The sequence below is a fragment of the Eptatretus burgeri genome, chromosome 3, assembly GCF_056783735.1.
Source record: "Eptatretus burgeri isolate ZD-2024b chromosome 3, Ebu_testis_v1, whole genome shotgun sequence".
Lineage (NCBI taxonomy): Eukaryota > Metazoa > Chordata > Myxini > Myxiniformes > Myxinidae > Eptatretus > Eptatretus burgeri.
The window spans coordinates 73,613,120-73,630,619 of record NC_140963.1 but is presented as its reverse complement, the minus strand read 5'-3'; the positions used below and the strand labels follow the sequence as shown (position 1 = coordinate 73,630,619).

Sequence of the window (17,500 nt, the reverse complement as noted above, 5' to 3'; positions counted from 1 at the left end):
CCACCTGGTATTAATTCAACAGCTGAGCGGGATTTGAACTCAGGATCCTCGGATCCAAAGCCTGCCACCCTAACCATTAAGCCAACACCAGGCATAAATAAAGGCATGTAACTCTTTCAAAGTTGCCATTGGCCTTTTGGTGGCCTCTCTGATCAGTGTCCTCCTTGCTTGGTCATCCAGTTTGGAGGAACAGCCTGATCTATGCAGGTGTTGATGGTACCATATGCCTTCGACTTCCTAATGATTGTCTTGACTGTGCTCCAAGGGATATCCAAGGCCTTTGAAATATTTTTTCTAGCCATCCCTTGATCTGTGCCTTTCCACAACATTATCTGTGAGGTCTTTTTAAAGCCGCTTGGTTCTCATGGTTGTCTTTGCTGTGAAATGCACTACCCAGCAGAGGAAACCTACAGGAACATCTGATTTTATTCTGAAATAAGCAGAATTACTACAATTTAACACAGGTGGAGGCTAATTAACTTGGTGTGTCATTTTGAAGGTGATTGGTTACACCTGAGCAAATTTACAATCGTTGTTATAAGGGGGGTGGACACTTATCCAACCAAGATGTTCTAGTTTTGTATTTTTAATTAATATGCTGAAATTTATAGAATTTGTTTTTCACTTGAAAGTAGTGGGTTATGATGTGTAAATATAGGTGGAAAAAGTCTGATTTATTGCAATTTAATTCCAGGCTATAATGCAACATAAGGTGAAAATTTTGAAAGTTGGTATCGACTTTCTATAGACACTGTACATATACCCACATTTCACATTCACATTCAAAGTTTTCAATATCCCTGGTAACATCCCTGTGCCTGCGTTCTCCCCATTCCTCCTCTCTCTTCCAACCTCCCCCTTCCTCCCCTCAATTAAATTAACTTCATAAGCTGAGATATTAATTTCAGGTGGTGTTGATATAATACAGGCACAATGGGCCAAATGGCCTCCTCCTGTCTCAAAGTTCCAAAAAATACCTTTGTATCTTCTTGATGGTGTAGACTTACCCTTAAGCTGTCTCGTCTCGTCTTGGTTCAATACCTGACCCAACTGTTAACTGTTAAATTGCTGCCTCTCAAGCAGGGTGTTGCGTCACAAAGTGCGGTTTCTCAGAGAGATGTTAAGCTATGTGGCTCATCTGCTGCCATTATTTGATCATGCATGTTGAAGATCCCATGCTGTCTTTCAAGAAAGAGTCGGCAAGCTATCGCGGCATCCTGAAGAAATTACAAATTCTTGCTTTAACCTACAGGGGGCGCTGCATCAGTAGCTCTGCTGCACTTCCAAGCAATGATTGTACAAGTAGTCACCTTCCTCATACGAGAAAAGAAGACTGGAATCCCAATGCATTTGCTGATTAAAAGGACACGAGAACCCAACTTACCACTTTCATCCAATTTTTCCCATAAAAACGATAAAGTTATAAGAGGTAAATCTGATCTTTCGATGCAAGAACGCTGACAACAATCTCCCAAGCATTTCTTGTGACTTATGATGAAACTCATCTAATCCTATTAAAATAGTGGATTTTGGTTTGGGAAATGACCCTCCAAAGATTGGATTTGTGCATAAATATGTCATCGCCACCAAATCTAAAAGTAAGCTGATACAATCATAACAGACTCGATTCAGAAAAGAGCAATGGAGGTTTCCATGGGAATGAAAATGCTCAAATAAAGTTGAGGCACGCAATTGAGGTTTGTTTGAGGACATCAACTGATGGCATTTTGTCCTCCCAAGTTTATGTTTGCTTTAAAAACATTCAAGGAATGAGATACTCCAAAAAAAATGTATACAAAGTTGAGGCTCATGGAGGAGCTAGAACAGATCAGGACATAACATAAAAGGAGGAACAGCAGACAGAGAGGGGAAAAACACACCAACAGCAGAGATGAGGGACAAAATAGTGGGAGGCTTGGACAAATCAGGATGTGAGGAAGAATGAGTGGTAGAGGAGGATGCACAGAGGGTGGACAAGATGTATACAGAAGCACACTCTCAGGAAGGAAAACTCGAGCTGAGATTGTTTTTTATGACACGATGCTGACTGAGTTGACTTCTTGAGTGGGATGTTTCCACTTCAATTTATCACAAAATTGGCTGGCTCATTATAGCATGTCATCGGAGAGAACACCTTTTTGGGGATTAACAACATGAATAAGAAAACCTATTTTTGGACTCTTGTTTCAATGAGGATTTCTTCCTTCTTCCATTTTTGAAACTATCAATAAATTTATAACCACAGTACCATGATTATTGCAATGTGTTGCAGATGGTGTAACAGGGCTGTGCTTGAGGAAGCAGCTCAAATCTCATGTACGCAGTCATCACTTACCTTCTTGGCATGACTCTCAAAATTTGGAGTCAAGTCTCACTGACTCAGGTGTGTATAATTAGGATGGAATTGGGTGTCCTTCAGGGTAAAATGCAAGTTCTTCATTTAGTTCGTTATTTTGATCTTATTGGGTTCAAGCACAGCTGTTCAAATTTATAAATGTGCATCTGAATTTGGTTGTACTTCTGAACCCGATTGATTATTTCCCATCTTTTGTACCACCAAACCGTTCACAGGTCATTCCTGGTTGGTGAATACTCCTGAGCCATTCTTCCCCAGGAATATACCAACACGATTGCTCAGCCACCTTGGATCATCAGAATATTTCAGGCATGTTCGTTATGTGATGTTACTTATTTTTATGTTGTTTTTTGTATACAGTCAAGGCTCGTGGAAGAGCTTGAACACTGAAAGGATCAGGACACAGCAGAACAAAAAGAAGAGTTGAGAGAGGGGAGTGGGGGTTGCATGCCAACAGCAGAGTTGAAGGCCAAAATAGAGGGAGAATTTGACAAGCAATGTGTTTGGGGAGGAGTGAGGGGTGTGGAAGGATGCATGGTGTGGACAAGATGGAACCAAAAGCAAACCACTCAGGAAGGAAAATGCTTGCGGTAGGTGGGGGAGTTGATGTGGGTAGAGAAAAAAAAATCATGGTTTTGGATTGTGGATGATCTGAGATTGTGGTAAACAGCTGCCTTGAAGACTTGGAGGGAAGAATGAGATTGAATAGGATGTGGAAGTTGGTTCCACAGGTGGGGAAAATGAGAAACAAATGAGTAGAGGTGTGTAGCAATTCTGGATTTTGAAAGTCAAAATAGGACATTTTAGGGTCAAACCCACCACAAATTGCAATAGTAATCATTCAAGTTTTTTTTCACTCCAAATATATCATAGAATGACATACTAAAAGTCACCTTAAATCGGGGCATTGGAACAGCTTCATTTTGACCTCAGTTTAAGGTGACATTGAAGAAAAAATTGACAGCCAAAATATAGGGGAGGGTATAGTAACATGACCATATCATGACAAATTACTGGCCAATTCGCAATATTAAGATATCAGTAGATTCACAATAAAATTACCTTTCAAACAACACCACAAGTAATGTAGACCTAAAATTAACATCATGACGGAAGAAAACCATTTCTGCCTATCACTAAAAATTATCGAATTTAGACATAAATGTTGACATTTTAAAATTCACAATTTTTAAATTTCCAAAGTAGGTCCGCAATTGGTCTTAATATCTATATATATTGTTGTGGTTGACGAAATTCACAAACCACCATTCAGGTCCCTTAGGTGAGATATCTCGGTAAGTATATGTGTAGTTAGGCCCAAACCCATTGTCTAGAGGGAATAAATGTCATTCATGCGGGCTGCGACTCTTCAGGATAGCCGTTTTTCTTTTACTATCTTTGTTTTGGACCAGCCGCCATTATTACCACCACCAACCACGTCTCAACAGCCATCACGCAACAACCACCAACCACAACGCCGCTTCACCACAACAGCCACGACCTTTACCGTCACAACTCGCCACCATCGCATCCACACCATCTCGCGCCACTCGTGGGCACCGATGCTGGACTCGTGCGGGGCGCGCACCGAGCAGCGTATTCAGAGACATCACAGACTTTCCGAAGAAAAACGGATCAAAAACGACTCACGCCCACTTTTGTTCCGTCCAATCGGTGAGCGAGGGGCGATTTGGCCCCGCCTCCAGGGCGTTGGAGGGCGGTCGCTATATGCAAATACATGGATCAAAAAGCATTCACGCCCACTTTTCCTCGGGCCAATGGGGAGCCAGTTAGAGAGGTGAAGGGTCGGAGGCAAAGGGTCAAGGGTGAAAGAGCGAAGCCACGGGGCTTATATAAACGGCTGCGTTCGTCAGTCAAGGCAGTTCAGTGGGAAGTTGAGAGTAGAGTGTGCGGAGTTCAAGAGAGTCGTCGGTGGAGCTGGAAAGAAGTGGTACTAGTCAGAGTGAAGAGGACGGAGCTGTGGAGAGGTGGCGGCGGCGAAGGCGGACGAGGGGGTGCTCGCGTCGGTGCCGGGAGCAGCACAGGGAGAGGCCAGCAACGCGACCGAGGTGGAGGAGGAGACGCTCGCCGCGGGACCCGAGACAGGGTGAAATCCTCCTTCCCCCGAGCATCAGCAACCCCCTCCTGTTTCCCCCCGCGCTGAGATAGTGCGACAAAGGGGGCCCCCTTCCCACCCCCTACCAGACACTGTCCGCGAGGCCCGCGGAGTTGAGGCACCACCGCCGCTCCGCGTCTCATCATCAGACGGGTAGGCCCGACACGGTCTCGGCCCCAGGCCCGTCTACCCCCCTCATCCTGGAGGGTGGTTCTCTTTTCTTTTGCTTTGGGAATATGTGTTGTCGGCGCCGTCTGTGAAGTAAAATTGCATAAGTGTTGCCGTGTGCCCGGTAGTCGGATAGATCTGCATTGTTGCATTAGCTTTTTGTGTAATATTGCATTGTCTTCTTCTTTTACATGTGCTTTTGGTGGAATTGTATATGTGTGCTTTCCGTTCATCGCGAAATAAATGTGCTTATTGTTGAACTGTTTTCCCGCTTCGCTTCGTCATTTCTTTCATTGAATCTCCATCTTGCTTCACGTAAAGGGTTGGTCGTGGGCTAAAACGCCCGATAATTAATCGAACCGTCGAGGCCGACGAATAACACCGCTCGGTTATCCCGATAGTACGGAACGGGTCGCTTAAAGTGGCCCGTGTCCGAAGTCGACCTGCGGCGAGGTGCGATCGCCCGGTCTACCCTCCGTGTGGGTACTTCGGTAGGTCGAATTTGGCGAGCAACCCTATCCCACGCGCGGGGCCGATTGGCACGATCGTGGTGAGACCGAAAGGTCCACCCGTGACTGGTTCCCGGCGTTAGTCCGAGAGGGTCACGACTGGATTGTCCTTCCGGTGGGCGACGTGCCGCGATTCAAGTTACGTGGCCGTCCGCACGCCGGCGGGCGCGAATCTGCAACAATATATATATATATATATATATATATATATATATATATATATATATATATATATATATATATATATATATATATATGTATATATATATATATATATATATATATATATATATATATATATATATATATATGTATATATATATATATATATATATATATATATATATATATATATATATATATGTATATATATATATATATATATATATATATATATATATATATATATATATATATATATATATATATATATATAGCCTGGTGTGTTGGCGCAGTGGTTAGGGCAGCGGCTTGGGATCCAAGAGGTCCTGAGTTCAAGCCCCGTTGGGCCACTGAATTAATTCACCAGGGGTTGACTCAGCCTGTCATCCTTCCGAGGTCGGCGAAATGAGTACCAGTGTACTGGGCCGGTGTATACCCCGGTTAAAATAGGTGTACCATATCCCTGTGTCGTAAGAGGCGACCAGGGTTGCGTCAGGAAGGGCATCCGGTGTAAAACATGTGCCAAATCACAATGCGGATCGGATGATCCGCTGTGGCGACCCCTAACGGGAGCAGCCGAAAGGAGAAGAAGAAGATATATATATATATATATATATATATATATATATATATATATATATATATATATATATATATATATATATATATGTGTTTTCTGACTGTCACAGTTTTTAAATTTTGCCAATATGTAATGTAGTTGGTGAGATATAGGCTTGTAGCATGGTATTGTGTACACTGTGGTCCAAAATGAGGAGAAAGCTTATAAATTGAACCCAGTTTTAATAAGATAAACAATTTTAATGTTATATAATGTCCAAGTGTCTGTGCTTTCAGAAAATGTATACTTTGCTCTGGATCCTATGGATATAGTTGCTTACAAAGCATGTTTTTTTTATCCAAACACAGGCTATTTTTTCCATTTTTATAGCTCATTTTTTAGAAATGGGTAACATGTATGATTGTATATGTTGTCCAAAATGGTTGAAAATGAATTTTTTTGTTTGATATATATCATTATACATAAGAATCGAACAATTCCTCGAAAGAGTACATTTCTTATGACCTTCTGCATATCTTGGCACCTTCAAATGTGTAAAATCTCAGATTTTGCAAAATTTCCCCCAGTCATAGTGAAGCTTACAAAATCTTATTCCCGAAATTTGAAATGCATCTGATAGAACATCTTAAATAGCAATTTACTTCTGCATAAAGTGATGATTTAAAATGGCAAGTTTCAACATGGATCATTACTACATACCAGTTTTTAGGTTCACTTCCATGATTGGGTCAAAAATGTAAGGAAGTACGTAACAAATTGCATTTACCAAGCTGCTACAAAATTACTGGTAGCTATAAGCTTGATTTTATAACCATAGAATATGTTTACCAAGATGGCCCTATGATATAAAAATCAATACCAAAGGCGAGTTTGTGTTCAGTATGCAGAACATCAAAGGTCGTTAGGAAGTACGTAACATTTGAAAGAAATCTGCACTTTTAATTTAAGATGTTAGTTTGCTTCATCACAGCATGTATTTCTATAGTTAAGTTTATGTGCATATTATATTTATGACCTGGATGAACACTGATCAACTTCATCAATTTGTTAATTTCATTTGACCTTGACCTCTTCGCTCAAGGTCAAATATCAGGTAAACAAAATATTCTCCATATATGTGGTTTCCAATTAGTGTATAATACATATCTAAGCCATCAGACCAATTTTAGAATGATATGAGTGGTTCCTTGATACGGATAATTGATACTCTTTGGGTCTATTTGACCTTGAACCTGTCAGAGCAATAGAAAGAGGAAGAATTAAGATCTGCCCATATAGATTCTGAATCCCCATGATGTTGGCTAACAAATGATATGCAAAACTTAATCATACAATGACTTTCATTTTTTGGTCCCCCATGTCCTAAATGTGTACATAATATCTTGCTCCAAGCCTATAACCAATTTACTGAAGCTTGAAGGAGGGTTAACATATTCCAAAATTCTTCCCTTCAAATGGCCATTTCGGCATAAGTCATAAGACTGCAAAACCTCAACATATTTACAGAATATAAAGTTACCAACATAAATAAAATACTATGATGAATCATTATACAAATAAAACACAATTATTTTGTTACTGCAATTTCACGAATCAATATTCCTATAAAATAAATCAGACAATTAGTTTATGCTTAGAAGTTTGGAATCCTCCTGGGTGCTGATATGTTATACTTTATCTCCATTTATTGCTATGGAATGTAAAATTGCAAAAACACCAAAGTTAAAAAGCCATTCTAGCGAGAAGTACTAAGCTACTAAAAGCAAATGTACAACACATTTTGTAATATGTACATGTGAATCTTAACAGTCCAATTCCAGGGTAGCCATTTTCTTTTCAATACTACATGTAACTAGTAAACTAGTACTACACTATTTGTTAAAACTACATAACAATCACTATTTTATAGTGCTTTCAAGAGCTGACATGTATATCTAATGAAGAAAAATAAATATTTAAACTACTTCAAGTAAGTCATTTCTAAACAACACCTTTAAAAAAACAGTCACAAATTACACATTATAATACATCCTCAGCATCACTTTCTGGATCAGGCAGCATTGCGTTAGAGCAGTGTAGGCCTTTACATTCTCCACATGCTGGAGAACACTCTAGGCCAAATTTTCCACATGAGCATTTCTGTGTACTACAGTTAGTTCTGCAATTGGAGTTGAAGGCTTCCAGAAGATTGTCAGGTGCAGGCTTCAAGTTAGTGTCCACAGGCACCATCTTACCATTGATGACATGGCCTTGTCAGTAGAAGATATTTCAATTGAGCTTGGATAAAATTCCTGTGGCTGCTTTACTAATTTTACATTACTTTTAATAAGTTTGGCTGCGGTTTCTATAATTCTTAATTTCTCTTCATCATGGTCATACTTCTTGGGTTTGGAGTAGAAGTCATGGATGATAGAAGATGCTTTATGTTGAAATGTAACGACATTTTCTTTTCCACTAATCTCAGTGATGGTTATCTTGTCTCCAAAATGTTTCTCAAGTCTATGTTTCATGTAGGTAAATCCATATGGTTCAACTCCAGTCTTAACCAATATCTCTTCCATTTTGTTTACAAGATCCTGTATTGAGATTTGTTCCTCATCATTGACCTCCAAATACATGGCCACCTGATTAAAAGCATCTTCCCTTGCCGAATCAGGAGGTCTACCCTGCTTAAATCGTTTCGGTTGGATTTTATCATCTGCCATGAACTGTTGTGGTATCTACTTCCCTGTTCTAAAATTTGTGCTGCAAAGGTTGTGGTCTACTGCAGCTGCAGCATGCAAATCTTGTGGAAACTCAAGTCGACCATTCACAATTTCTGACCACAAATTTCATTGCAACACTTCTTAATTTTATGTTGAAAATCCATTGATCTGACTGGAATAAGTTTATGACTTTTTACCTTGCCATGGAATTTATCTGGATGCCCACAGAATATGCAGTTATCTTTATAAATAAATGTATTTCCTGTGGATTGGCATGTACTTGGTGTATTACTGAAAGAAACAGTCACATTCTCGCTTTCTGCTGGCACGAGCTATACACTTTGGAGAACAGAAGTCCTTTCTACACTTGACATGCACAACTTGTCCAGGAACAGTACTTATACTGCTAGACCGCAATGCATTAGCTTTTGCAATGCCTTCACATCCTTTGGTACCGCAAGTTGCAGTTTTTTGTCCACTCAATAGAGGTTCCTTACAGAAGACGCACTTGTCCATCTTTAATAGATTACTTCAACCTGAGAGAAACAAAAACATGATTAGAATTGTAAATAAAGATGTTCCAGACTTTTAGGTGAGTGAGAACCTTTTCAGAATTCTTACCTATCCCCTGGATATACTTTTGCCCTACCCCCACACCCTTCTGATTCTCTCTCCCCTATGCACATTTAATTGAACAGCCCTCAGCCCCTTTCAATCATTAGTACATTTATTGTATCTTCTATGGCAACCACAATAACATAGGACAAAGTAAATAGACCATTCAGTTATCTTTACTGGGGAATTAAATCTGAAATGGTCATACATCCAAAAATAACTATTTTGGTCAGATTCTCCAAATATTATCAACTCTAAAAACACTAATCTTAGGTCAATACCATTACATATGGTATTGTTAGAAATGTATTTTCATTATGAATCTGTTGATACCTCTATATTAGAGATAAGTTTTTTGAATTGTTCACAATATTACAATAAATCTAGACCCTACCCCAAAATTTTATTTTATGATGTTTGTGGAAAAATGCTGCCTCAAACCGAGGTCAAAATGGAAATGTTCCAATGCTCTGATTTAAGGTGACTTTTAGTTTGTCATTCTACAACATATTTGGAGTGGAAAAACCATGAATGATTACTATTGCAATTTGTGGTGGGTAAATCACTATTTTGACCAGTCTATTATTACTCTGTGCACGCGAAGCGAAAAGCGGTGTTAACCAATTGGATCAGGTCCGTCTGTCCTTCTATTCGGCTGTTTTATCACTTTGTGACCGTCAGTCTATGATCGAGGAACAACTTATTTAAATTGGTTCACGAAAAAATAAGTGACCACTATATTCGTTATTGGTGTGTGTCTGTCTGTCTGTCTGTCCTGAGCATAGCCCCGTGGGTTTTGATCCGATCCTGATAAAATTTTGGTGGGAGGTTTATATCATGATATAGTTGTCTTCCTGAGAACGGGCGTAGTGCGCCCATTATGGGCGGAGCCACGCCCAAAAAACGTGTTTTTAGGGGGTCGCCGATTTCAATTTGCATCTTCTCCTAGGGGGTTTGTCGAATCTGACGGGTTTCAGTATTTGGTTAGCCCAATGGCACCTGCATAGCCCCACGGAGCTCGATTTATTTATTTATTTATTTATTTATTTATTTTTCATTTTCGTCCCAAGGTCAAGGTCACGAACTTAGAAAATTGCGAATTTTGACATAAAAATCCATCTTCTCCAAGGGGTTTGTCGAATCTGGCAGGGGTTTCGGTATTTGGTTAGCCCAATGGCACCTGCATAGCCTCACGGAGCTCAATTTTTCATTTTCATCCCAAGGTCAAGGTCACAAGGTCACAAGGTCACAAGGTCACGAACTTAGAAAACTGCGAATTTTGACATAAAAATCATACGACCGCCCAAACTTTGAGAGCTAGGATGACAATATTTTTTATATATTATCTTGAGGTCATTCCCCACCTAAAGTCTTGAAACCATTTTGCTCTATCTCGAACACCTTGCCCGTGGTGCCCCCCTTCAAGTTTGTTTTTACGTTGGTTTCATCAAAGTCTGGATAATCCGAGGAGTGTGAAACGCCATATAGCCTATATGACGTTATATTGTTCCTGGAATGTTCCAGAGGGAGTTTTGCACCAAAGGTCATAATCCTTGACCTTTGACCTTTAAAGTTCACAAAGGTCAAATTTTCAAAGTTGTGGGATTCGAACCGGGTTTTCGACCTTCTTTGATGAATTAACTCCAATAAGCTATAGCACATATCCTGTTCCCTTATTTTAATGTCCACAACATTGTTTTGTGACCTTTAAAGGTTATGCAAAGGTCAAATTTTGAAAGTTGTTGAACGAAACCGGGTTTTCGACATTTTGCAGCTGATAACCTGTCACTCGTACCACATCATGTTGATCATTTTTATAACTCGGTCAAACATTATCACATTGTCTCATCCTTGACTTCTGAAACAATCTACATCGTCAAATACCGATCGTGAACCACCGTCGTCTTCAGACTTGTTGAATGTTATATTTTGTACACAAATCGGAACATGAATTGGAAGACAAGTTTGCCATTTTACAGTACTTTGGCTCTGAATTTGGCCTGACCATACATGTGCAGAAAGGAGCGACATTATTTTTTTACTGTGCCTGCTTGGCAGTCAAACAAAATTGAAAATCATTCCAAACAGGAAACTTAGTTTTTAAGGAAGCTATAAAAGACACAAATAACAGGCACGAATAACAAACAAACAACAGGCTCATCTTGCCAAAATGTAACGTGTTAAGATAGGGTGATGTAATAGACACTGGGTAAAATGATGGTAAAACCCAGAATTAATTTATCTATCCACCTCGAAACCTCTTTAAATGTTTATTTTAAATTGAACTATATATTTGAACACTGGAGAACATAAATCACCTTCTTAATACTTCCAAGAACCTCCAGTTTTACAGTACTTGGACATGGTCTACAGGGTGGTGCATCAGACTGCTTCAATCATGCTAAATTTCTGGAGTTTTGTTTTTTAACGATTTGTAAAATCATTATTTTATTTAAATTTAAGTGTATACTTGAACACTCCACAGGGTACCGTGTTCTATGAACCCTCTCGTTTAATATATCGAGAACTCCCAAAGGCTGCCATGTCTGTTTAGCTTAACACCCAACCATTGAATGTTGACATATTTCAAAATTTAAAGTGATCATATACTGTACTAGTGGGGTATGCTCGGACCATGCTTCCCCATTGTCTCGTGTTGCTCACCTGCATTTTTTTTCATCTTTTTTAAAATTTACTTATATTTTCATTTACAGATGCTTTATGATGGTTCTGTGATTTTTTTTTCCCGTTGTATCAGCTTTAATGTCCATTGGCATGCAAAATTTCATCTTTCTACGTTACCCGGAAGATACCGATCTTTCATATCAGTTCTTGAGTCAGTGAGTCAGTGGTGAGAATGAGCTGAAGATGCTGATTTGTTTGATTCTCTCTTCTACCTGCTCCTGTTTTGTTTCCATTCATGCAGAACTAAGCCTTTGTGGTTAGGCCAAGTCCTCGGAGATTCTTGGAACATGAGGCATGTGAGACGGGATGAAGGGGCAAACACTGCCCGCATGGCTATACTCCTTGCTCTGTATCTTCACCTGGTTAGTCCCACAACAATGTTCGCTCGAGTGAATCCAATACAGGTATGTCACCATGTCTAAAGGTCATTACCTTTAGATTTGCTTTGGTTGTCTTCAATTTCCATGCATGACTCCATCAACCTTGCTTCTTTTCCTTAAACATAATGAATCTTCAAATTTTCTGCATTTCCTCCATTCTTTTCTTATAATTTTTTATGATTCTGAAATTATCTTGTCCCATTGTCCTTTCAAGTTGCTGATGGTTCACAACTGATTCCATAACAGCACAATCTTTTACCTGCCCAGGAGTCAGAATTTATTGTCACCAATATTTATTCATTTCTTCTAATTTCAAGTCCATCAGAATATATATTTATCTTGCCAAAACGAAGTTTTTGCAAGATATGTTAGTCAGCTTGTATGTTTTTTTTGTTTTGCTTGTTATCTTGCCAAAACGAAGTTTTTGCAAGATATGTTAGTCAGCTTGTATGGTTTTTTTTTTGGTTTTTTTATCTTGCCAAAACGAAGTTTTGCAAGATATGTTAGTCAGCTTGTATGTTTTTTTGTTTTTTTTTGTCTGTAATCATGTATAAAAAATTCTGCAGAGCACAGTTATCATCAGAAATTTTTGTAACTTCGCATATCAGAGGCCTATAGAGGTCCCTTTCAGTGCACAAAATTTTGAAGGTCAAGGTCAAAGGTCAAGGTCACTGTGGCACAAATCAGGGGAGTCAACGAAACCCTTATTTTTTGAGTAATTTTGATCGGATCGTTTTCAAACTTCATGGGAATGTAGTTCATGGTCTGGCGCTCAGCTGATTAATTTTTGGTGGTGATTGGCCTTGACCTTCCTATGTTTTATTTTTTTTATTTTTTTTATTTTTGGTCTGTAATCACGTATAAATCACTCTGCAGAGCACAGTTATCATTGGAAATTTTTGTAACTTCGCATATCAGAGGCCTAGAGGAGGTCCCTTTCAGCGCATAAAATTTTGAAGGTCAAGGTCACTTTGTCGCAAATCAGGGGAGTCGACGAAACCCTTATTTTTTGAGTAATTTTGATCGGATCGTCTTCAAACTTCCTGGGAATATAGTTCATGGTCTGGCGCTCAGTTGATTAATTTTTGGTGGCGATTGGCCTTGACCTTCATGGTTAGCGCCTCAGGTCAAACATATTTGACCCCAAGGTCAAATTTTCAAGTTTTAGGAACCATATCGTGTAGTACCTCAAATTGAACACCTCGATGAGTGCTTTCTAGATATGTCAAGCTTGAGACATTATGACGTCATTTGGGGACGTTATGAGGCAAAAGCATATTTTTCATGGTTACTCTGTAAAACGATTCTCATCGGAATCTCTCGTAGGCAGATATTCCTCAAGGAGTCGCTCCTGGTGGATAGCAGCTCTGTTCACCTCAGTGTGACCTTAAAGAAGTCACACGTGGTCACCTTTTGGCAAGATACGGGTTACGCTGCGGGTGACATTGGTTTATTTTTTATTTTAACCCAGCCAATACCCAATGTCACAATTGCAGTTCATCATAATTTCACTGATGAACAGTAATCATTAACCACATAATTAAGCCTGCTGTTGGCTTAATGGTTAAGGTGGCTGGCTTAAGATCTTAGGGTCTTGAGTTTGAGCCCGTGTCATGCTGTTTAATAACACCAGGTTGGTTGATTCAGCCGGCCATCATTCCCAGATCAGCAAAATGAGTTCCAGCTTACTGGGAACATAGGGCATTGATTGCATCAGCAACACAGCCTCACTCCCAGCAATGATGCAACCAGCAGTCACAGGCTGCATATGAAATGAATGAAACCTCATAATTGTATTAATGCAGGAATAACTCGTTTGAAAGTGTAATATTTCTCAAATAGAGTGAGTGCCAGTTATTGAGGAAGCCAGAACAATAGGTTTCATTGTGAAAAAAGCTTTCTCTCCTCTCCTCCTCAAATTAATAATATTAATCTCCTCCTTATTAATATCTTAATTAATTAATCCTTAATTAATATCTCCTCAAAATATTAAGCAACAACTCTTAAACTGTGAAATAAACTATGGATTTCCAGTTCAGAAAATCCAGTCATGTGAATGCAAACCTGGCAATTGAAACAAACCCAATCAGGAAATTGGATGTGCAATATATAATGTTACATTGATCGTCATCTGAACTGATAGATCATGGACATTCATGCAAGTCATGTCATATCTTCTGCAGAATCTGTGTATATGACTGCATACGACCCCTGCTAATACACGAAAATGGCCATCCGTGTGGTCTAAGTCAGTTTAGGAATGGCTCAGCATCATTAACACAAAATGAGTTTGCTCGACCAACAGGATGCTTCAAGGGGAAATGACTCAGATTGCCATTGCTTCACAGTAGCATGTTCATCGTCGTGTCATTTCCAAAGCACTGACAAGGTACCATCTGACTGGATAGTTTGTGGAGAGACCTCTTTCATGTCACCCAAGGTTTACAGCTCCAAGTGAGGATTGTTATCTCATCAACCAAGCCAGTAATAACCACTTTCACAGCACAATTGTTCCAGAATGATGAACAAAGAGAAATTAACTGTTGAATTTTGACCCAGGGAAGTTCAGAAACAAACTTCCTGCTCTCATCGTATGAGGTCCAGAAATCCACTGCTTCACATTCCTCAAACATGGCATTATTGACACCAGCACATGCAAATGGCAACACAACATCACAACTGGATTGTTTACTGTAAGTGCCATGTTGTTTTCACCGACAAATCGAGATTCTGCCGACTTCAACAATGGATGTGCTTGAGATTAGAGATGAGGTCGGGAGTGACTTGCTAATTCTGTCAACATGCAGCATGATCGGTTTAGTGGAGTCTGTCATTTGGTATGGAACTGTCATTCAAGTTGGTCAAATAAATGATCTTGTGATCAGTGAGAGGGATGCTGTGATGAGTGTCAGTTACAGGGAAGAGATCTGTATGTCTGTAGTCATATCTCTGGACCAACAAGGAGGTCACAACTTTATCTTTATGAAGGATGCTTGTCCACACCAATAATATATAATTATCAATGTTGCTGCACCTTAGGGCCACAAGATTCCAAAATAGAGCGGCCTGTACGGTTTGACTGAACATACTAGGGACATCTTAATGCATCTATTTATGCTCTTGAAAGCTGCCTACAGTCTCCTGCTTGACTGGAAGTGGTCCTAGTTTAAGAATGGCACAAAATTCAGCAGCAAGAACTGGGTCATCTGACTTGTTCAATAACAAGATGTGTACAAACTTGTTACAGGGTTAATGATTCTCACACATGTTAGACATTTACGCCAAAGTAAACTTATGTAGAAACACACATTATTGCTCATTTTTACATTCATTTCAGACAGCTATGGTGTTTTGGCATGACAAATTAACTTTGCTTTCACTAACATGTTTGTTTATGGAGCCAATCAATGTGTGGGTCTTCCTCAACCACAATAAGAACACATTTGTATATACCCCTGATTTGTATATACAATATAAAGCTTCAAAACCCTTATTGCTTAATTTTTGAGACGTTTATATTAAATTTTTTGATCAAATTGACAAAACATCCATGGATTAGCAAAAGGAAGCTAAACCTCGGTTGAAGCTACTTTAATGTGTCCGTACGGTACTCAATTATTCACGTTCTATGTACACTCTCATAATATTTAATGATTGAATGATTTTCAGAATCAAACGTGTAATTCTACAAGTAGAGGTGCATTCAAAGTACACCGCCCCCATGCCAAATAAATAAATAACAACTCCCTCCAGCACGAGACATTGCCGGGGCACCTTCGGTGCCCAGTGATGCCACCTTACAGCACGTGGAGATGGAATTGGGAGTGAGTGGTGCACTTCTGAAGTGAATGTGTACAAATGCAATTTATTTTATGTGTACAAATGTACATACTTCTGAGGTGAATGTATATAAATAATACTTACTCGCCATGCAGCACATGAAGACGGAATTGGGAGGGAGAGGTGTCCAACAATTGATTGATTAACTGATTAATTGCATAATTAAAATAAATAAATAATGATCATAAAAAAAAATTTCTAAATCAATTGGCTTATACCATAACAAAACCACCACTGTTTCAGCTGAACCTAACTTTTTGAAAATGAAGTAATTCATCGAAAAATGAATAATAATCGATTAATTGATGAATGAATGAATCAAAAATACCCTTGGTAGCCAAACCACTTGTTCACTGTTGTGTCTAAATATCAGCTTCCAAGCTCAAAAGGTCCCTGAGATATTGCCCAGATGAGAAAGAAAATAAGTAAGTAATAAATCAATGAATTGATGAATCAAAAAATAGAAAATGTTTTTTGTCAAAGCACATCTTTTATATTTTTCCTCAAATTTCAGATTCCGAACTCAAAGGATGGCTGAGATATTGCCCCAACAAACAAGAAAACAAACAAACGAGTAAAAACTGAGTACTCCCTTCCTTTGGAATTTGGAAGGAGCGATGTACAAAAATTATGACAATGAATAAAGTCTTGAAATAGTTTCATTTCCACAACGTTTCAAAAATCTTACACGATTGTTCTGTCAAAAATTGCTTTATTGCCTTCTTTTATTATTTTTTTAAACAAAAGCAAGGCTCAGGGAGAGCAAGGTAGAACTGACAGTGTGACAAACATCAAAGGAATTAACAAACGGAAAAGAGAAGATGGAGGAAACACTTAAAGTAGCATGTAAGACAGTTGCGTTAGGAAAGGTTCATGGAGGTAATAAAGATCATGAATCAGAATCGGGAAGAATAAGAAATGGCAGTGCACTATTTCCTTGATTCCTGGATCAGAGACAGACCATAACATCCTTTGGAAGATGGCTCCATAGACGAGAGTAGTGAGGAATAAGAGTTGAAGTGTGCGGTCAGCCTCGATTTTGAAGTTTAACCAGGAGGATGTTACTGGAACAACAATTGTATCCTGGAGAAGATATGGAGGGTCCGATGAGTGAGAGAGCAAAGGAAGCAATATCAGAGAATAGAGGGGAGAAACAGAGAGGCCACCAACCTTGTTCTTAACTATTTTTCTCTCATTTTATTGGGATCTTCATAATTTCCTGAAAAGTAACAGACTAAGAATTTCCATATTTCCATATTTTTCGTTCGGAACATGCTAAGATAGTGTCTTCACTATTTGGGCTCATCAATGCACTACGTATGTATGGTTTTGGGAGGGAGGATGAGTTGGTTGGAGGTGACTGGTGGGGAGGGAGGTTCATATT

The 17,500-nt window shown here is 39.1% G+C and overlaps 1 protein-coding gene across 1 annotated transcript in view; it reads left to right on the top strand.

Moving 5' to 3' along the window:
* The window catches only part of LOC147030183 (receptor-type tyrosine-protein phosphatase N2-like), a 345,865-nt gene that overhangs the window by 180,147 nt on the left and 148,218 nt on the right, over positions 1-17,500 (top strand). The window contains exons 5-7 of the mRNA XM_085872166.1: positions 2,273-2,383; positions 2,572-2,665; positions 12,138-12,300. Of these exons, the coding sequence (XP_085728292.1) occupies positions 2,273-2,383; positions 2,572-2,665; positions 12,138-12,300 (368 nt within the window). The remainder of the gene's footprint in view (positions 1-2,272; positions 2,384-2,571; positions 2,666-12,137; positions 12,301-17,500) is intronic.